The following is a 22,081-nucleotide window of genomic DNA, read 5'->3' on the forward strand; positions in this document are numbered from 1 at the left end:
CATCCCCTGCATTGGAAGTGTGGAGTCTTAACCACTAGACTGCCATGGGAGTCCCTTTTTGAACTTCTTTAAGAATGACTGAACTCCTAGAAGAGCATGAAGGTATTCCATTGACTATTTTTACAGTTTGAACATCTTTAATTTTCAATATAAGTATCTCATCCTCCTGAAACTAATTTTTGTGCATGCAGAAAGACAGTAATGTCATATTTCCTATGGTTATCTTATTACCCCAGAATCATTTATTGAAAGGCATGTCCTCTTCCTACTGCTCTGCTGGATGCCCATGTCACATACCAAATTCCCGCATATTATTTTCAGACTCTCTAATTTGTTCTTTTGCTTCATTTCTCTGATGTGCTCAGTTGGCTCAGTCATGTCTGACTCTTTTGTGATTCTTTGGACCATAGCCCGCCAGGGTCCTCTGTCCATGGAATTTCCCAAACAAGAATATTGGAGTGGGTTACCATTTCCTTCTCCAGGAGATCTTCCCGACCCAAGGAACAAATCTGTGTTCGTCTCCTGCCTTGTAGGCAGATTCTTTACCTACTGAGCCATCAGGGAAGCCAGTTCTCTTGTTTTGCTCAGATACAGCACAATCTTAATTACTATACCTTAAAAAACATGTTGTGATGCCTCGTAGGGCAGGCATGAGCAGTTTAGTGCGACAGTAAGAGAGTCATACCATGGCTGGCCGCAGCTTTTAGCTAGAATTAGAGCCCAGAGTTGAGAACTGGGCTTGGATAAAATGAGCACAGCTTGGACAGAAAGCCTCAAGCTCATCCATGGCATGACAAGTACCAGGCAATTATGAGATGGACAGTAAGCATCGGAAAATGAAACACACCCACGAACACTTTTGCAAATGGCTAATATCCTGTAAGCAGAGGCATCATGTACAGTTGACCATGAAGGAGCTGAAAAAGGTTGGCACCAATATAGGAGTCCATCTAGGCAGCAGAGACAGAGTCAACGGGGCATATGACATGGCGGTAGGTGCTTTTTGAAGAAGTTGGAAGAAGAGAGGGCTTCCCTGGTAGCTCAGCTGGTAAAGAACCTTCCTGCCAATGCAGGCAATGCAGAGACATGGTTCGATCCCTGGGTCAGGAAGATCCCCTGAAGGAGGAAATGGTAACCCACTCCAGTAAGGATGGAAAGTTTTCTAGAAAGTTGTTGAAACCATATTATGGGGTTTGAGATCCAGCTCTGTTACATCCTAGTTGTGCAGCATCAAGCAAATTACTAAACCTCACTGAGCCTCAGTTTCCTCCTCTGCACTGTGAGGCAAACAACAAAGCTACATCAGAGTTATTGGGAGGATTAAGGAAGATAACACATTAAAATGTAGAAAATATTAGTGATTGCTATTATTATTATTACTTGTTGATCCCCAGATTCCCCAGGGACTTCAAGTATGTTGAATTTCATTTAATTCTCAGACCAGCCCTCCCTCAGTGGTCAAGATATTGTTCTCATTTTACAGATGAGGAAACTTCAGAGTTCTTCAGCAGCTAGTCCTAAGTCATACCATTAAGAACTGGAGAAGCGAGTCCATAGATCACATCCACGGAGAAGGCAATGGCACCCCACTCCAGTACTCCTGCCTGGAAAATCCCATGGATGGAGGAGCCTGGTAGGCTGCAGTCCATGGGGTCGCTAAGAGTTGGACACGACTGAGCGACCTCACTTTCACTTTCATGACTTGGAGAAGGAAATGGCAACCCACTCCAGTGTTCTTGCCTGGAGAATCCCAGGGACGGGGGAACCTGGTGGGCTGCCGTCTATGGGGTTGCACAGAGTCGGACACGACTGAAGTGACTTAGCAGCAGCAGCAGACCACATCCATGCTTTTCATGCTGCATCAGGTTGCCCTGGGAAAGCATGAGGACCAGGGGTTCTACAGTTAAGCCAGTGCAAGTTCTCCATTATGGTGGGCATGAAGGAAAAAAAGTGAAAGTGTTAGTTGCTCAGTCATGTCTGACTCTTTGTAACCCCATAGACTGTAGCCCACGAGGCTCCTCTGTCCATGGGATTTCCCTTCTCTGGTGGATCTTCCCAGCCCAGGGATCAAGCCTGGGTCTCCCACATTGCAGGGAGATTCTTTACTGTCTGAGTCAAGGGTGGGCATAATACAACTCAGTTTTTCTATTGCTACTTCCAGAATCATTACGGGACCCTCCAAGATGCAATCCCAGTGGCCTCCACTAACAAGTCTCGAGGGAGAAGGCACTGCATTCCTGAGGATGCCTTAGGAAACTGAGTTTGCAGAAGGCTTCTCCCCTTTGCCTCCTTTCTTGTGCTTCTTCTCATCCCCAAGTCAAGGCAAGCCTGGGAAGTCGGCTGCACTCTGCTCAAAGCTGTCCTTCTAGGAAAGCAAATCTCTCAGTCTGGACTCTGGTTTCATCCCAGCTCTACCATTAGCTCCATGGGTGACTTTGGAAACCTCTTTGGACTTCACTGCCCTTGAGTGATAAATGGGATTAATAACATCCCCCAGTCACCCCATGGAAGCCACATGAGAGGTGGAGCAAGGAGTCAGATGGGATATCATTTTGAGGAAATCAGAAACATCACAAAGTTGTGAAGCATCATTACTGAGCTCAGCAGAGACTTGGGTTGCTTATTGGTCTGTGGCTCCCCAAACCCCAACCCTTCCTGGGAGGGCTAATTTCTGAGGGCCCCAGGGGTGACACTGCAGTGGGTAGTGCCTCACAACACAGGTGATCTCATCTCTCCTTCACCTGTTTTCTTATATATGGCCCCTTCCTTGCTCTCCGGGGCCAGGGCCTGCACAGTGCTGCACCCTCTTCACCAGGAACCTCCCTGGCTTCTGTACCTGTAACAGGGTAAGTGTTCTCCAGGATTCCCCTCTGCTCCCTAGTAATGGAGAAGGCACTTGAGTTGTTATCAAGCAAGTCAGATCTCTTTCACAGAGGATTCAGTAGAGAAAGAGTCTTAACTCTGGGTAACACATCAAGTGAAGGGAAGAGCTGACACTTCCCATTCCAGGCCACTTTACCAATGCTTGTCATTCTTGGATGAAGCCAGCTTTCTGCAGGAGGGCATTCATCAAATCTAGTTTTCCTGGACCCATTCCTCAGGCAACCATGGACCAGACCCCTCCATCAGAAGGCCTGATTGAGCCTTCCTTATCAGATGCATAAAGGGTTTAGTTGGAACATCATAGCAGGGAGCCGTAAACACTCAGTATGGACAGCCTGGGGCTCACTTTGAACACCCAAGAGTCATAATCTAGGAGAACCTCTTCAGTTAAGGTTATCATGGTGATCTTGTTTAAGATGGACTTCTTAGATGAACAGCCCAGTGATCATCCTGGAATCTTGGTAGCAGTAAGTAAGCTTCACCACTAAGAGTGAGGATTCCGTGGCATCTCTGTGAGGTGTACTGTACTCCTCCTCCAGGGGATCTTCCTGACCCAGGGATCGAACCTGCATATCTTACATCTCCTGCACTGGCAGGCAGGTTCTTTATCACTAGCGCCACCTGGGGAGCACGCTTTTTGCCTAGCCTTATTTATTCACAGGGTCTGACCCTCCTGATTTTGGGGCTATTTCAAGAAAAAAAATGTGTCAGTGACCAGGATTGTTTTAACTACTGCTTAACTGACTTCCCTGGTGGCTCAGATGGTAAAGTGTCTGCCTACCATGCAGGAAACCCAGATTCGATCCCTGGGTTAGGAAGATCCTCTGGAGAAGGTCTGACGTGACAGAGCGATTTTACTTTCACTTTAATTGTTCCTGATGTCCAATCTAGCTAAAGAATCGGCAATTCCCACAGCAGTATTGCTCTGCCTTTCACTAAAACCCATATCTCTTTCAAATCATATCAACCTTTCATTTTCTTGCATAAATTCCAGCTCATTCAGAAATCCTTTCCCAACTCCTTGTTCTTGGTTGCCGAATTCATTTATTTACTTATTTCAGAAATGTTAAGTACCTACTGTATGCAAAGTGTGATGATAGGCACTGAGAATACAAAGCTGAGTCAGGCCTGAATCTGTCCTGAAGCCATTTATAGTGAATAGAAGAATAGTGGAACGCTCTGTAGAGAAATGACCATGCAGGAGGATAACAGAGTTAACCTCCAATGCAAAAATCAAATGAAGTCGCTCAGTCGTGTCCGACTCTTTACGATCCGGACTGTAGCCCACCAGACTCCTCGGTCCATGGGATTTTCCAGGCATAAATACCACAGTTCAAAAGCATCAATTTTTCGGCACTCAGCTTTCTTTACAGTACAACTCTCACATCTATAAATGACTACTGGAAAAACCATAGCTTTGACTAGACGGACCTTTGTTGGAAAATTAATGTCTCTGCCTTTTAATATGCTGTGTAGCTTTTCATAGCTTTTCTTCCAAGGAGCAAGCGTCTTTTAATTTTATGACTGTAGTCACCATCTGCAGTGATTTTGGAGCCCAGGAAAATAAAGTCTGTCACTGTTTCCATAGTTTCCCCATCTATTTGCCATGAAGTGATGGGACAGGATGCCATGATCTTACTTTTCTGAATGTTGAGTTTTAAGCCAACTTTTTCACTCTCCTCTTTCACTTTCATCAAGAGGTGCTTTTGTTCTTCTTCACTTTCTTCCATAAGGGTGGTGTCATCTGCACATCTGAGGTTATTGATATTTCTCCCAGCAATCTTGATTCCAGCTTCATCCAACCAGGCATTTTGCATGATATACTCTGCATATAAGATAAATAAGCAATATACAGCCTTGACGTACTCCTTTCCTGATTTGGAACCAGTCTGTTGTTCCATGTCCAGTTCTAACTGTTGCTTCTTGACTTGCATACAGATTTCTCAGGAGGCAGGTCAGGTGGCCTGGTATTCCCATCTCTAAGAATTTTCCAGTTTGTTGTGATCCACACAGTCAAAAGCTTTGGCATAGTCAATAAAGCAGGAGTAGATGTTTTTCTGGAACTCTCTTGCTTTCTCCATGATCCAGCAGATGTTGGCAATTTGATCTCTTGTTCCTCTGCCTTTTCTAAATCCAATTTGAACATCTGGTAATTCACAGTTCATCTTCTGTTGAAGCCTGGCTTGCAGAATTTTGAGCATTACTTTACTAGCGTATGAGATGAGTGCAATTGTGTGGTAGTTTGAACATTCTTTGGCATTGCCTTTCTTTGGGATTGGAATGAAAACTGACCTTTTCCAGTCCTGTGGCCACTGCTGAGTTTTCCAAATTTGCTGGCATATTGAGTGCAGCACTTTCACAGCATCACCTTTTAGGGTTTGAAATAGCTTAACTGGAATTCCATCACCTCCACTAACTTTGTTCACAATGATGCTTCCTAAGGCCCACTTGATGTCACATTCCAGGATGTCTGGCTCTAGGTGAGTGATCACACCATCATGATTATGTGAGTCATGAAGATCTTTTTTGTATAGTTCTTCTGTGTATTCTTGCCACCTCTTCTTAACATCTTCTTCTTCTGTTACATTATAGCTATATATTTTCCTTTGACAAAGAGAAGCTGGCCCTTTTAACTAAAAATTTCCTCCTGGTAAGATTACCTTAGTACAGTTTAAAAAGTTGTAAACATTTGCCTCTCAGTATCCATGGATGCAAAACCCATGGACACAGAGGGCTGACTGTGCTAAGCCATTTTATATAAGGGACTTGAGCACCTTGAATCTGGTGGAAATATGATGGGAGGAACTACTGAGCTACTACTGCTGGCCTTTAAAGATCTCTGGAATTTAGAGAAAATAGAACATTGAAAGATATATTATTATGAAAGTAATCTGATTCATTTTGTAAGATTTCACCCTACAATTGCATTTGGAGAAGGCAATGGCACTCCACTCCAGTACTCTTGCCTGGAAAATCCCATGGATGGAGGAGCCTGGTGGGTTGCAGTCCATGGGGTTGCTAAGAGTCAGACACGACTGAGCAACTTCACTTTCACTTTTCACTTTCATGCATTGGAGAAGGAAATGGCAACCCACTCCAGTGTTCTTGCCTGGAGAATCCCAGGGACGGGGGAGCCTGGTGGGCTGCCGTCTATGGGGTCACATAGAGTCGGACACGACTGAAGCAACTTAGCAGCAGCAGCAGCATTGTTGGCATATGGGCTTCTCTGGTGGCTCAGATGGTAAAGAATCTGCCTGCAATGTAGGAGACCCAGGTTCAATCCCTGGGGTCAGGAAGATCCCCTGGAGAAGGGAATCCCAGTATTCTTGCCAGGAGAATTCCATGGACAGAGGAGCCTGGCAGGCTGCAGTCCATGGGGTCACAAAGAATCGGACATGACTGAGCAACTAACCCTGACTGACTTTTGTTGGTGTGTAAGGAATCTATTGACTTGTGTATAATTATTTTTTAACTTGCTAATATCTTAATAAATCCACAAGTCTCCAAGTTTTTTCTTTCTTCTATTGAGGCAATGTTATTGTTCTCAACTTACTCTTTTCTTTCTTGTTTTTTTTACCTAAGCATTTTATTTTCCTTTGCCCAAAACTTTTAGAATGAGAAATATTTGAAGTAGCAAAAGCCATAGCTTTACTTGCTCCTGATCTTAATACAAATATCACTACTATTCTGCCATTATGAATGATTCAGATTTGCAATGGATATGCTCCATAACATAAAGTGATATATTTTCATTTCAAGTAACTACAAGTGTGTTTTTCTCTTTTTCTTCTTTTCTGTCTACATCCAGTATATGTGCAGATGTTTAAGAATTGCCTCTATAAAATTTTCCTCTTTTTAAGCCAATTAATATGCTGCTGCTGCTGCTAAGTTGCTTCAGTCGTGTCCGACTCTGTGCGACCCCATGGACGGCAGCCCACCAGGCTCCCCTGTCCCTGGGATTCTCCAGGCAAGAACCCAATGGAGTGGGTTGCCATTTCCTTCTCCAGTGCATAAAAGTGAAAAGTGAAAGTGAAGTCACTCAGTGGTGTCCGACTCTTAGCGACCCTATGGACTGCAGCCCACCAGGCTTCTCTGTCCATGGGATTCTCCAGACAAAAGTACTAGACTGGGGTGCCATCGCCTTCTCCAAATTAATATCCTACAAAATATTAATAGATTTACCAATATTAAACCATCCTCTGCTATAAAATCTCCTAGATAATGGCAGATTCATGTATTGTACTTAAGATTTTTACATACATAGTATCAAACGAGGGTAGTGTAGAATAATTTCTTTTTTGGTGCCATTGTTACATTTTAATATCAGGATTTGCTAACTTTAAAAATATAAATTTGGGAGGCTTTAATATTTTGTAATTTTAAAACAATTTATATTATAATTATTAAAAAAATAATCTGTCAAAGAAGCATATGAGCCTGGAGACTACACATGGAAGTACATTATCAATCATTTTTTCCATTTTTCAGTTGGTTTATTTGGTTTAGGGACTACTCTTGAATTGATTGTTCAAACTTAGGAACAAATAGTGTTCCATTTCTATTTTATTTATTTTTGGCCCTTTTAATTCCTAATTTTATGTACCTTTATATTTTCCTTGCCTAGATGTTGGCCAGATATTTATCTCTTTGTAATATATTTATAAGGCAATTATAAATTATAAAGTCCTTATAAATATGGTCAATTCTGGCTTCCCTGGTGACTCAATGGTAAAGATCCCCCCAGGGATGAGGGTTCAGTCCCTGGGTTGGGAAGATCCTCTAGAGAAGGAAATGTCAACCCACTCCAGTATTCTTGCCTGGGAAATCCCACGGACAGAGGAGGCTGTCAGGCACAGTCCATGGGTCTGTGTCTTAGTCAGATGTGCCTTAGTGACTAAACAACAACACCACGATCAGTTCTAGTCCTTTCTATTTTACTATCTGTTCAATTTTACTTCAGCATTAAGTTTTCCCCAAATCTTCTTATATGGGTTGTTGGTGGTGGGAGAGCCTCCTTCCTTGGTTCTAGGGATCCAAGGAAGAAAGGGACTTTTATCTTTCACGAGGAAGGGGGGAAGTCCAATGTAGCTATGGTAGCAGGTAACTCACCTGGACGCTGGGTAAGGACACTGAGTTGAAGACAGAGAAGGTTAATGAGTGAGGTGTGGCCTGAAAGAGAAAATACCCACTAGGACACTTGGGAATTTACTCTGAGGCTTTACATCTGAAAGCGAGTCAATATATTTCTACTGATCAACTAACTTGGAAAGACTGATCCCTTCCCCTATGGGATATCTTCTTATAGGGACCCATGGAGCCAGAATCTGGAGCCAATGGAACAGCTGTTGCTGAGTTCATCCTGCTGGGTTTGGTGGAGACTCCAGGGCTGTGGCCAGCTGTCTTTGTACTCTTTCTCTTTGCCTACCTGGTCACTGTCGGGGGCAACCTCAGCATCCTGGCAGCCATCTTGGTGGAGCCCAAACTCCACACCCCCATGTACTTCTTCCTGGGGAACCTATCAGTGCTGGACATGGGGTGCATCACCGTCACCGTTCCCTCGATGCTGGGTCGTCTCTTGTCCCACAAGCGCACAGTTCCCTATGCAGCCTGCCTCACACAGCTTTTCTTCTTCCACCTCCTGGCTGGTGTGGACTGCTTCTTGTTGACAGCCATGGCCTATGACCGATTCCTGGCCATCTGCCGACCCCTCACTTACAGCACCCGCATGAGCCAGACAGTCCAGAGGATACTGGTGGCCGTGTCCTGGGCTTGTGCCTTCTCAAATGCACTGACCCACACTGTAGCCATATCCACACTTAACTTCTGTGGTCCCAATGTGATCAACCACTTCTACTGTGACCTCCCACAGCTCTTCCAGCTCTCCTGCTCCAGCACCCAGCTTAACGAGCTCCTGCTCTTTGGTCTGGGTGTCCTCATGGCAGGTGCACCTATGATTCTCATTGTCACCTCCTACATCCATGTGGCAGCTGCTGTCCTGCGGATCCGCTCAGCAGAGGGCAGGAAGAAAGCCTTCTCCACGTGTGGCTCCCACCTCACTGTGGTGGGCATCTTCTATGGCACAGGCATCTTCAGCTACATGCGGCTAGGCTCAGTGGAGGCTTCAGACAAGGACAAGGGGATTGGCATCCTCAACACCATCATCAGCCCCATGCTGAACCCACTCATCTACAGCCTCCGGAACCCTGATGTGCAGGGCGCCCTAAGGAGGGTGCTCATGGGGAAGCGAGCTTTTGCATGAGGGATGTCTCGAGAGGGTGAAACCATAGCAAGTGTCCCTGTCCTTCCTAGATCTTGAGCAAGTTGACTTTTGTTAGGAAGTGAGTCTTCTTGTTCCTCAAGGAGGTTCGAGCTGATAATAGATGTGTAGGTTCTGTAGACCAGAGCTCTTGACTCATTGCCATTTGGTCCTAGCTACCCATCACACTCCAGATGGAGATGGAACCCAGGTAGTTCTATATTCTGGAAGGCTCATGACCCTACAGGAAGAACCTGTAGTTTTTTCCTGCTGGGGTTCCCCAAAATACACCAGCAGAGATTCTATCTAGACTGGAATATGGAAAGTCACAGCCTGGTGCCAAGTATTAGCACATCCTCCTGTCAGGCTTGCTCTGAAAGCAGCATTCCCAACCTGCTTTTACACAAGGACCCAGACCTAGTACAGTATAATTTGAGACCCTGATTTCCAGTACCCTGCCTATACTTCAAGATTCTAGGGTTTTTAACAGTGGAGAATTTATATTTCCTTTGGCATTTCTTTCTTTCTATTTTTCTAAAATAGAAATATCCATTGATTTAAAAATTTTCTTAAAAATCATGTTTATAGAAATGAAAACAAAATTTTATGCGTGTAAAATCAAAACCTTTATCCTCTCTGTCCTCACTCTTCATAATGCAATTTTCCAGAAGAAACTACTGTTAAGAATTTGGTACTTACCTTTTTAGTTTTTTTATACATTCGTAAATATATTTAGGTATTTTTATATCAACATAAACATATTTATGTATATTCATATCAATAGAGGCATATATGCCATGTTTTATGTTTACACATTACACGGTAGATTTTCTACATGCTAAATATCTGAAAACTTACTTAATCCATTTTAATGACTGCCTAGTGTTACTTTATGAGCTAATCATAATTTGATTAACCCTATTCCTTTTTTTTAATCTTTTATGATTTTTTAATGGACTTTTCTTAAAAAAATCTTTAATACATATTTTATTTAATCCAATATATCCAAAACATTATTTCATTAATATAAAATTATCAAATGATATCAAATAATTATCAAAGTATTTTACATCTCTTTTTTCATACTAAGTCTTTTGAAACTAGGCATATTATTTACATAACATCTCAGTTTGGACTAAGAACATTTCTTTTTTTTTTTTTTTGACTTCCTCTTTTTTAAATTTTTTTTATTTTTAAATTTTACAAAATTGTATTAGTTTTGCCAAATATCAAAATGAATCCGCCACAGGTATACATGTGTTCCCCATCCTGAACCCTCCTCCCTCCTCCCTCCCCATACCATCCCTCTGGGTCATCCCAGTGCACTAGCCCCAAGCATCCAGTATCATGCATTGAACCTGGACTGGCAACTCGTTTCATACATGATATTTTACATGTTTCAATGCCATTCTCCCAAATCTTCCCACCCTCTCCTTCTCCCACAGAGTACATAAGGCTGTTATATACATCATTGTCTCTTTTGCTGTCTCGTACACAGGGTTATTGTTAGCATCTTTCTAAATTCCATATATATGCGTTAGTATACTGTATTGGTGTTTTTCTTTCTGGCTTACTTCACTCTGTATAATAGGCTCCAGTTTTATCCACCTCATTAGAACTGATTCAAATGTATTCTTTTTAATGGCTGAGTAATACTCCATTGTGTATACGCACCACTGCTTTCTTATCCATTCATCTGCTGATGGACATCTAGGTTGCTTCCATGTCCTGGCTATTATAAACAGTGCTGCGATGAACATTGGGGTACACGTGTCTCTTTCCCTTCTGGTTTCCTCAGTGTGTATGCCCAGCAGTGGGATTGCTGGATCATAAGGCAGTTCTGTTTCCAGTTTTTTAAGGAATCTCCACACTGTTCTCCATAGTGGCTGTACTAGTTTGCATTCCCACCAACAGTGTAAGAGGGTTCCCTTTCCTCCACACCCTCTCCAGCATTTATTACTTGTAGACTTATGGATTGCAGCCATTCTGACTGGTGTGAAATGGTACCTCATAGCAGTTTTGATTTGCATTTCTCTGATAATGAGTGATGTTGAGCATCTTTTCATGTGTTTGTTAGCCATCTGTATGTCTTCTTTGGAGAAATGTCTATTTAGTTCTTTGGCCCATTTTTTGATGGGGTCATTTATTTTTCTGGAGTTGAGCTGTAGGAGTTGGTCAGGAACAAGACAAGGGTGCCCACTTTCACCATTACTATTCAACATAGTTTTGGAAGTTTTGGCCACAGCAATCAGAGCAGAAAAAGAAATAAAAGGAATCCAAATTGGAAAAGAAGTAAAACTCTCACTGTTTGCAGATGACATGATCCTCTACATAGAAAACCCTAAAGACTCCACCAGAAAATTACTAGAACTAATCAATGACTATAGTAAAGTTTCAGGATATAAAATCAACACACAGTAATCCCTTGCATTCCTATACACTAATAATGAGAAAACAGAAAGAGAAATTAAGGAAACAATTCCATTCACCATTGCAACGGAAAGAATAAAATACTTAGGAATATATCTACCTAAAGAAACTAAAGACCTATATATAGAAAACTATAAAACACTGGTGAAAGAAATCAAAGAGGACACTAATAGATGGAGAAATATACCATGTTCATGGATTGGAAGAATCAATATAGTGAAAATGAGTATACTACCCAAAGCAATTTATAGATTCAATGCAATCCCTATCAAGCTACCAACGGTATTCTTCACAGAGCTAGAACAAATAATTTCACAATTTGTATGGAAATACAAAAAACCTCGAGTAGCCAAAGCGATCTTGAGAAAGAAGAATGGAACTGGAGGAATCAACCTACCTGACTTCAGGCTCTACTACAAAGCCACAGTTATCAAGACAGTATGGTACTGGCACAAAGACAGAAATATTGATCAATGGAACAAAATAGAAAGCCCAGAGATAAATCCACGCACATATGGACACCTTATCTTTGACAAAGGAGGCAAGAATATACAATGGATTAAAGACAATCTCTTTAACAAGTGGTGCTGGGAAATCTGGTCAACCACTTGTAAAAGAATGAAACTAGAACACTTTCTAACACCATACACAAAAATAAACTCAAAATGGATTAAAGATCTAAATGTAAGACCAGAAACTATAAAACTCCTAGAGGAGAACATAGGCAAAACACTCTCTGACATACATCACAGCAGGATCCTCTATGACCCACCTCCCAGAATATTGGAAATAAATGCAAAAATAAACAAACGGGACCTAATTAACCTTAAAAGCTTCTGCACATCAAAGGAAACTATCAGCAAGGTGAAAAGACAGCCTTCAGAATGGGAGAAAATAATAGCAAATGAAGCAACTGACAAACAACTAATCTCAAAAATATGCAACCGTATTCCTTTTGATGGAGTTTAGATTGTTTCTAGATTTACTGCAATTACAACCAATGATGTAAAAACTATTCTTCAGAGATGAGTTTCTATTATCCTGGAAACATTTTCATAAGTTCTAATTAATAAAATTCCTGAGTTGAGTAAAGTAAAAATTTAGATTTTTTTCTATGTATTTCACTCTTATTCTACAAAATATTTGCACTATTCTGTTATTCCAATAGTGAGTGAAATCACTTCATCCTCATAACTTTGTCAACTGCTATAAATAAATGCTTCTAATTTTTCACAATATAAAGGTTGAAAATTACCAATGAGTGTTTCAATATGCATCTCTTTGATGTTCACATTAAATTGAATATATTTTCAAATGTTTAATATCCATGATGTGGACTGAATTATGTCTCACCAAAATTCATCTGTTGAAGCCCTAAAACTCCCAATGTGACTGTATCTGGTGATAAGGTCTTTATAAAGTAACTAAGGTTAAATGGGATTAATTAGGGCTTCCCAGGTAGCACTGGTGGCAAAGAACCTGCCTGTCAATGCAGGAGATGCAGGTTTGATCCCTGGGTTGGGAAGATCCCCTGGATAAGGGAATGGCGACCCACTCCAGTAGTCTTGCCTGGAGAAGTCCATGGACAGCTGAGCTTGCCCTCAAATCCCACCCATTTTGTTACAAGTGACAGGCATTCCTTCCTTTTCATGGTGGAATGCTACTCCTCTGTGTACATCTTCTTTATCTAATTATCTGCTGAAGAACATTTAGGTTGTCTCCATATCTTGACTATTACGAATAATGCTGCAGTGAACATGGGAGCATAGATATCTCTTTACTAATGATTTCATTTCCTTTGGGTATGTAACTGGGATTCCCAGGTGGTGCTAGTGGTAAAGAACCTGCCTGCCAATGCAGGAGACATAAGAGACTCAGGTTCGATTCCTGGCTGGGGAAGATCCCCTGAAGAAGGAAATGGCAACCCACTCTGGTATTCTTGCCTGGAGAATCCCATGGACAGAGGATCTAGACCATATGGCAGTTTTATTTTTAATTTTTTGAGGAAACTCCATACTGTTTTCCATATGGCTATACCAATTTAAATTCTCACCAACAGTGTGTGAGGGCTCCCTTCTCTTCACATCCTCACCAACATTTGTTATTTCTTGTCTTTTTGACAGTAGCCATACTAACAGATATGAAGTGATACCACTGTGGTTTTGACTTGCAGTTCCCTGATTACTAGTGATGTTGAACACCTCTTCATGTACTTGTTGATCATCTGGATGTCTTTTCTGGAAAAATGTTTCTATTCCGCTCTGTTGCTCATTTTCAAAACTGGACTTTTTGCTTTTACTTGGTATTGTGTTGTATGCGATCTTTACAGATTTGGGGTATTAACCTTTTATCAGATACATGGGCTTAGTTGCTCAGTCGTGTCTGACTATTTGTAACCCCATGGACTATAGCCCACCAAGCTCCTCTGTCCGTGGAATTCTCCAGGCAATAATACTGGAGTGGGTTGCCATTTCCATCTCCAGGGGATCTTCCTGACCCAAGAAGCGAGCCCTCTTCTCCTGTGTCTCCTGCATTGCAGATGGATTCTTTACCCACTGAGCCATCCAGGAAGCCACCAAATATGGGTTTGCATATATTTTCTCCCATTCTGTAGGTTGCCTTTGATTGATTACTTCCTTTGCTGTGCAGAAGCACATTGGTTGTTGTAGCTTTTCCTACTGAAGTTAGTGTTGGCAAAAACTGTGGGGGTCTTTGGTAGCCAAAACCGCAGGAGCCCTGTAGGTGACCATAGTAGTCTATCCAGGTCCTGGGTGCAAAGGCTGCAGGTATCCTCCTGTTCCGTTTTGCCCGTGGGGGGAAGCTGCATCTGAGGGGATCCCTCTTGGCGCCAGGTCTGGTGGGCTGACACTTGGAGTGGGAGAGGAGCCGGGGCCCTGGGATAAGGTGCACTTGATGTTCTTGGATTGGAAGAATATCGATATTGTAAAAGTGACTGTACTACCCAAGGCAGTCTACAGATTCAATGCAATCCCTATCAAATCACCAATGGCACTTTTCACAGAACCAGAACAAAAAGTTTTGCAATTTTTACCTCATAGGATTGTTGTAAGGGTTGGTTGAGATTCCATGTATATAAAGCTCATGGTGTAGTGTCATGTACACACCATAATAAATGTTATTATCATGCTACTAACATCATCGGTGGTCTCCTAATAGGAACTTTATGTGCGTTACTTTATTTAATTCTCCCAGCAACCTTGAGAGAGAATATTACCCATTTTCCAAATAGGGAAACTGGGGTTCAATGGGGTTCAGTAGCTGTTTGTAACTGAATGAGCAGGTCTATTCCTTTACAAAGTCCAGCAGGCTACTACAGAGAGTGCGCTGTCATATGGGCTCTGGTGTAATTAATTGAGGAGGACATGAGAATCCAGGGATTGCATTACACAGCCTCTCCAATTTTCAATCTCTGTCATCTCTAACAGTAGACTCTCATTTTCTAAAGACTTGGCCCAGAAAATTACGGTATGGGGCAACTTCCCAGGGGGATCCTCAGCTTCTACCACCCTCAGGATCATTATAGGATCCCCAAGAGTGTGTAGCCTTTGCTAATAAGCCCCAGGTGGGAATGTATTTTCTTTCTGAAGATTTGTTACAAATTTGAAGCAGAAAAAGGAGCCTTTGTCTCCTTTCTTGGGTTTCCATCGTGGGGTTCAGGAGTCAGCTGGTCTATACCCCCAAGCTTCTGTTTCGACCAGACATCTGGGAAAGCAAAACTTGCAACCTGGGACCCCAGATTCAATCCTGGCTCTGCCTCTAGTTCCCTCATGAATTTGGGAAAGCAATAGCTCCCTTCGTCCCCATCTGTTAAACAGAGTTATAAAGACAGCTGCCCTAATCAGCTACATAAATTAATATGAGGGATGGCAATGAAGATGTTTGAAAAAAATTCTAAGTCAACAGAGTCATGAGGCACCACTGATTTGCCCCTGCAGTATTTATTAGGGCTTGTATTGTGTACCTGTCCTTAGCTCTCCCTATTGCCTCCTTCCCCTTCTTGGGCTAATTTCGAGGTCTCAAGGGGACAACACCATGGTGGAGAAGTCCCATGACAGAGATGGCCTCAGCCTCTCTTTATCTCATTTCTGTACATATGGCCCCTTTCTTTTCCCCAGAGTAGCGGAAGACTGAGTTTGTACAGATTCTCATCCCCTTTTTACAGCCCTTTCCATGAAACCTCGCTGGCCTCTGTGCCATAGCAAAGTGACTTCTTACATGACCCTCCGTCTGCTCCCATGTAACAGAGAAGGGACTTCAGTGGTCACTAAGTCAAGCTTCCTGGTTTTACAGATGCAGCAACCAAGGTCTCAAAAGCAAAAATAAAGAGACTTGCACAGGATGACATATCAGGTGAGTGGAAAAGCTGGGACTATGATCCAAAGCTTGAGGTTTCACTTCCAGGCACCGTTACCAATTCTTCCTTCTTTTTAAGATAAAGCTTCTTTTCTGATTTTATTCAGTGTTCAATGTCCATGCCCAGAACTCAATTCCTACTGGGCAACTTGACCAGATCCCTGAGACCAACTCTATAGCATGAAGGACCTATTGGAATTTCAGAGCAGGGAGTGGTCACAGCATAATGAGGGAAGCCCAGGACTCATACAGATCCCCAAGAATGGTGATCTAGAAGGTTCACCTCATTAATGGATTATACCTGTGATTCCATCAGCCACTGAAGCCCTGGACAGCTAGTCTGGTGAACAACCAGAATTTAGGAGACTGTATGTAAGTTTCGTTCCTTGTTAATTGAGGGCTGGACAGAAGCTACTAGGAGAGCATAGTATTCTGGCTCACAACTTACTTGTTTTTGAAGAGTCCCTCTTCTGATTGTAGAAAATATGTGTTCATACAAAGAGCTATATGTCAGTGCATGGATGCTACAACCACTGCATGCCTATCGAGACAAATGGAGGAATCAACCCTATCCCTACAGCAGTCTCCCTGTGCCTTTCACTCGACTCGACTTCCTCCAAATCATGTCAATCCTTCAAAGTCTAGCACAATTCACACTTGTCCACAAATCCTTTCCTTACCACCTTAGCCCACAATGAGGCCCTTTTGGCCAGAAAACCTCTTTGTCAACCAGTGCGGCTATTCATTTATTTACAAAATGATGCACAATTACAATGAGTTTATGCATGTAGTTCCTAAGGTTGAGTCAGCCATGAATCTCATCCTTAAATTACTAAATGACTAAGTCACTAAATGACTGTGCTGAAGGCAGAGTGCTTAGTGCCACGTAGACTACAATTAAAGGGTAATGGTAATGTTGAAGATGTAAATATCACTTTAAAATGGGCACAGATCAGGGCAGTGTTTCTGGAGGAAGACAGCATTTGAGCTGAATCATGAAGATTTTGAACACGTGACATGGAAGAAAGACATTCAATACAGAGAAAATAGCATAAGCAAAGGTGGGAATCTAGGAACTCACAGAGTTTGCAATCTCAAGACATGGTTTAAAATAAAAAGGAAAATCAGGGGGCAGCTGCTGATCACGGTCATGATCCATCCAAGGCACTGATTTGGACTTGAGCTACTGCAGCCTACAAGGCAAGACTGGGATTTACAAGGGCACAGCTATCATGAGTATGAGAGTAAGTCTTTGAGTCATGAGAATGGGTCAGAAATACATTGAGAGAAAAAAAAAAAAAAGAAATACATTGAGAGAGAGTTGCTGGAGAAGGACATGGCTTTATGATCCTTGAGGTGTCCTGATGGTATGTGTAAATGTTAAGAACAGGTTAAAAGTCAGCATATCCTAGTTAAGACCTTGCCTTCAGCCACTTGCTATATGTGACTCATGTTCTTTCTGTAAAATGCAGATTAAAATGGTATCTGTTTCATAGGGAGGTTGTGAGGAATAAATGAGTTAACCACATGCAAAGTACTTAAAACTACACACTGTTGTAGCCCAGGGTAAGTCTCCTTGTAATTATTAGCAGGGAAAGCTTCCAAGGGAATTCTGTCAGTTCAATCCCTGGGTCGGGAAGATCCCCTGGAGAAGGAAATGGCAACCTACTCCTGTATTCTTGCCTGGGAAATTCCATGAACTGAGGATCCAGGCAGGCTACAGGCCATGAGATCGAAAAGAGTTGGGCACGACTGAGTGATTGAGCACACACTTCACCAAGTTAAAGCATACAATTCAATTCATATTCACAGAGTTGTGGGGGTTTTTTAATTTTTATTTTTAGTTGAAGGATAATTGGTTTACAATGTTGTGTTGGTTTCTGCCGTACAACAAAGCATGCTGCTGCTACTGCTAAGTCGCTTCAGTCGTGTCCGACTCTGTGTGACCCCATAGACGGCAGCCCGCCAGGCTCTGCCGTCCCTGGGATTCTCCAGGCAAGAACACTGGAGTGGGTTGCCATTTCCTTCTCCAGTGCATGAAAGTGAAAAGTGAAAGTGAAGTTGCTCAGACATGCCCGACTCCTAGTAACCCCATGGACTGCAGCTTACCAGGCTCCTCTGTCCACCAAGGAAGCCCTAATTCTCTGTTGCTGCTAAGTTGCTTCAGTTGTGTCCGACTCTATGCAACCCCATAGATGGCAGCCCACCAGGCTCCCCCGTCCATGGGATTTTCCAGGCAAGAGTATTGGAGCGGGTTGCCATTGCCTTCTCCAATGGCAATTCTCTGTTATCTCATCCTAAAAGGTTTTCTCTGGTTGGATAAGGAAGAAAGGGCAGTCAGTAAAAGGTTTCTAAGAAATAGTCATAATCAGACCCATTTGTATGTTTCTGCATTTTTATCATTTTTAAACTTGAAAATGGTCTAAAAAGAACAAAAATAATTACTTCATACTTTCAAGTGTGACAAAAATCAAATTCCCATTGGACCTGTACAGCAGACCCCTAAGCTGTTGTTTTTATAGTTATGACCAGAAGATGTAGCTTAGATATGAACAATTTCAGAACCAAAAGAAACAAAGATCCTAACCTAACAGAAATAGCTTTCACTAGCATAATATGAAATTTTAAGTAACTGGATTAAAAGCATACTTTCATCATCTCAATTAAAACTACAGTGCAAGACTACATTACTATCTTTGCATGAGCTGGTAGTGCTGAGCTATCTAACAAAAATGTTCATGGATTATCCTAATATATACACTCAGAGCAACAATACTTACTTGATTAAGTCCATCTCACTGAGTTGTGTTAAAATATTTGCTAAGAGATGTTTGAGTCCTCTTCGAAAGAGTTCACTGAGAATATCTACACATTTGAGGCCCATTTTCCTACCACTTATATTCTGTAGTCTAAAATTTCCACTGAATATAAATTCCTTCAGCTTCTCCCAATCTATTTTAGGATTTCGTTTACAATTTTTTTTTAACGTTGAACAAACCACTTTTTCAAAATAAAGAGCTGGCAGCAAGGTATATGGTATATGTATTCTACAAGCTGTACTTTACATTTAATAATACTGCTTTGATATCTTTCCAATCGGCACAGATAGAGCTATTTCCTACAGCTGCATAATATTCCTTTGGAAAAATATTCCATAATTAACTTAGTAACCCCTTTAATAATGAACAGATAGATTATTTCTAGTTATTTGCTATTATGAACAATGCTGCAACAAATAAGCTCACACAGGCATCATTTCTGTGTGACCATCATTTCTGTGACCATATATCTGTTGGATAAATTTCCAGACATGGAATTGACAGGTAAAAAGAAAAATACATTTATAATTTGAAAGATGTTGCCAAATTGTCCTTTCTCCTTTTCACTTCTGCCTTACAGATATTATGCAAATTCCCCTTGTGCCCAACCCTAATCTAGAAGCATGCAGAGAATGAGCTTTGGGAAGAAGTGGGTGCATTTAGCCAGTTGGCCAGAATTTTAAAATAATTGAGACATTACTCTTGATTATTAAAAGTTTTTCTATATTTTGAGTTATCCTTGCACTTCAGTTCAGTTCAGTCCTTGCACTACTACTATTAAATTCTCCGTTTCCCCAATAACTCTGTGGTTTAACACTTCATTTATTTATTTATTTATTTTTTGCATTTTTTAAAATTTTATTTTATTTTTAAACTTTACATAATTGTATTAGTTTTGCCAAATATCAAAATGAATCCGCCACAGGTATACATGTGTTCCCCATCCTGAACCCTCCTCCCTCCTCCCTCCCCATACCATCCCTCTGGGTCGTCCCAGTGCTCTAGCACCCAAGCGAACCTGGACTGGCATCTCGTTTCATACATGATATTTTACATGCTTCAATGCCATTCTCCCAACTCTTCCCACCCTCTCCCTCTCCCACAGAGTCCATAAGACTGTTCTATACATCAGTGTCTCTTTTGCTGTCTCGTACACAGGGTTATTGTTACCATCTTTCTAAATTCCATATATATGCGTTAGTATACTGTAATGGTGTTTTTCCTTCTGGCTTACTTCACTCTGTATAATAGGCTCCAGTTTCATCCACCTCATTAGAACTGATTCAAATGTATTCTTTTTAATGGCTTAACACTTCATTTAAAACTTTGATCCATTTAGAATTTATTTTTGGAAAATATATGAGGTATGTATATGACTTATAGTTTTCCAGCATAGCTATATTATTGCCCTCATAAGCACTTATTGAATAATACTTGTTCCCACTCCTTTAAGATGCTGCTTGTATTATATACTAAATTCCTATATTAGTTTAGGTCTATTCCTTGACTTTTCAGTTTTTTTAAGCTTATAAAATGTTACTTTTTTAGCCTAATATAGGTATAACCAACAAGTAAAACTGTCAAAGTATAATAAGATCATTTGATGTATGTTTACATGGTGAAAGGATTCCATGTAGCTGAGAATGTTGTAGCAAATGTTGTGAGTTAATGAGTATGGTGTGGACTGGGTGCTGGGAAAGTCCTTACTTGGAAAGGGAGAACTTAGTAGAGGGCTCAGGACATAGGAAGTCTATTTCTTCTTTTTGAATATATCAAGAATAATTATTCCTTATATTCTTGGATATTTCCTTGCAGGAACTAATGCAGCCAAAACCCAGGGCCAATGGAACAGCTGTTACTGAGTTCATCCTGCTGGGTTTGGTGGAGACGCCAGGGCTGTGGCCAGCTGTCTTTGTACTCTTTCTCTTTGCCTACCTGGTCACTGTCGGGGGCAACCTCAGCATCCTGGCAGCCATCTTGGTGGAGCCCAAACTCCACACCCCCATGTACTTCTTCCTGGGGAACCTATCAGTGCTGGACATTGGGTGCATCACCGTTACTGTTCCCTCGATGCTGGGTCGTCTCTTGTCCCACAAGCGCACAGTTCCCTATGCAGCCTGCCTCACACAGCTTTTCTTCTTCCACCTTCTGGTTGGGGTGGACTGCTTCTTGTTGACAGCCATGGCCTATGACCGATTCCTGGCCATCTGCCGACCCCTCACTTACAGCACCCGCATGAGCCAGACAGTCCAGAGGATACTGGTGGCTGTGTCCTGGGCTTTTGCCTTCTCAAATGCACTGACCCACACTGTAGCCATATCCACACTCAACTTCTGTGGTCCCAATGTGATCAACCACTTCTACTGTGACCTCCCACAGCTCTTCCAGCTCTCCTGCTCCAGCACCCAGCTCAATGAGCTGCTGCTCTTTGGCGTGGGTTTCATAATGGCAGGTACCCCCCTGGCTCTTGTTGTCACCTCCTACATCCACGTGGCAGCTGCGGTTCTAGGAATTCGCTCAGTGGAGGGCAGGAAGAAAGCCTTCTCCACTTGTGGCTCCCATCTCACTGTGGTTGCCATATTCTATGGTTCAGGTATCTTTAACTACATGCGACTAGGTTCAGCCAAGCTTTCAGTTAAGGATAAAGCTGTTGGAATTTTTAACACTGTAGCCAACCCCATGCTGAATCCAATCATCTACAGCCTCAGGAACCCTGATGTTCAGGGTGCCCTCCGGCGGGTGATCAAGGGGAGGTGGTCACTGGAGTGATGAGGTCTTGTGTCAATTTCTCCCTTTCTCTTTTTGGACTAAAGGAAAAATTCTCTGGGGCCAGTAATTGGGACAAATGGTTCAGAACCTTCTCTATCTTCCTGAGCTTTTGGATTTTTTTGGGGGGGGGGGTTGGGGATAATGTGCATAGGAGCCCTACCCAATATAGGCAATGGACAGGTAGGTTCTGCCTGGTCTGTCTCCTTGACAAATTACAACTTAAGTCACTGTACGCTCCTTTTCTGGGTGGAAGTGAAACCCAGGAAGCCTTGAATGCCTTCAGGTGCATGTCTCATAGGGAATGACTCTTCCTTTGCTTATAGCAAGAATGTCCCAGGAACTTCCCAGGTGATCATGTGACTTCTTCAAGTTCAGGAATGGTTAATCTTTTACAAAATATAAGCCTAGAGATCAGGATGACTCTATTTCTCCCGTCAGGCTTCTACAAGCCAAAAAAAGCAGCTCATTCCTCTCCCATCACACAAGATGTCAACAGCACGGGGTATGGAGGGAACAGATGGGAAACTGTATGGTCATGTATTCTTGACTA

General features: G+C 42.1%; 2 protein-coding genes across 2 annotated transcripts; both read left to right on the forward strand.

Moving 5' to 3' along the window:
* The first annotated feature begins 908 nt into the window (after positions 1 to 908).
* LOC147352298 (olfactory receptor 3A1-like) lies at positions 909 to 9,142 on the forward strand. Its single transcript, XM_086359654.1, has 2 exons — positions 909 to 926; positions 8,201 to 9,142. Exons 1-2 carry the CDS (start codon positions 909 to 911, stop codon positions 9,140 to 9,142), a joined length of 960 nt encoding a protein of 319 aa, XP_086215780.1.
* Positions 9,143 to 20,583: 11,441 nt separating this feature from the next.
* Positions 20,584 to 21,531, forward strand: LOC147352299 (olfactory receptor 3A1). Its single transcript, XM_086360993.1, has one exon. The coding sequence runs from the start codon at positions 20,584 to 20,586 to the stop codon at positions 21,529 to 21,531; it is 948 nt and encodes a 315-aa protein (XP_086217119.1).
* The last annotated feature ends 550 nt before the right edge of the window (positions 21,532 to 22,081 follow it).

This window comes from Bos grunniens, chromosome 19, assembly GCF_055505025.1.
Source record: "Bos grunniens cultivar Pamir isolate PY7600 chromosome 19, Bosgru_T2T1.0, whole genome shotgun sequence".
Taxonomy (NCBI): Eukaryota; Metazoa; Chordata; class Mammalia; order Artiodactyla; family Bovidae; genus Bos; species Bos grunniens.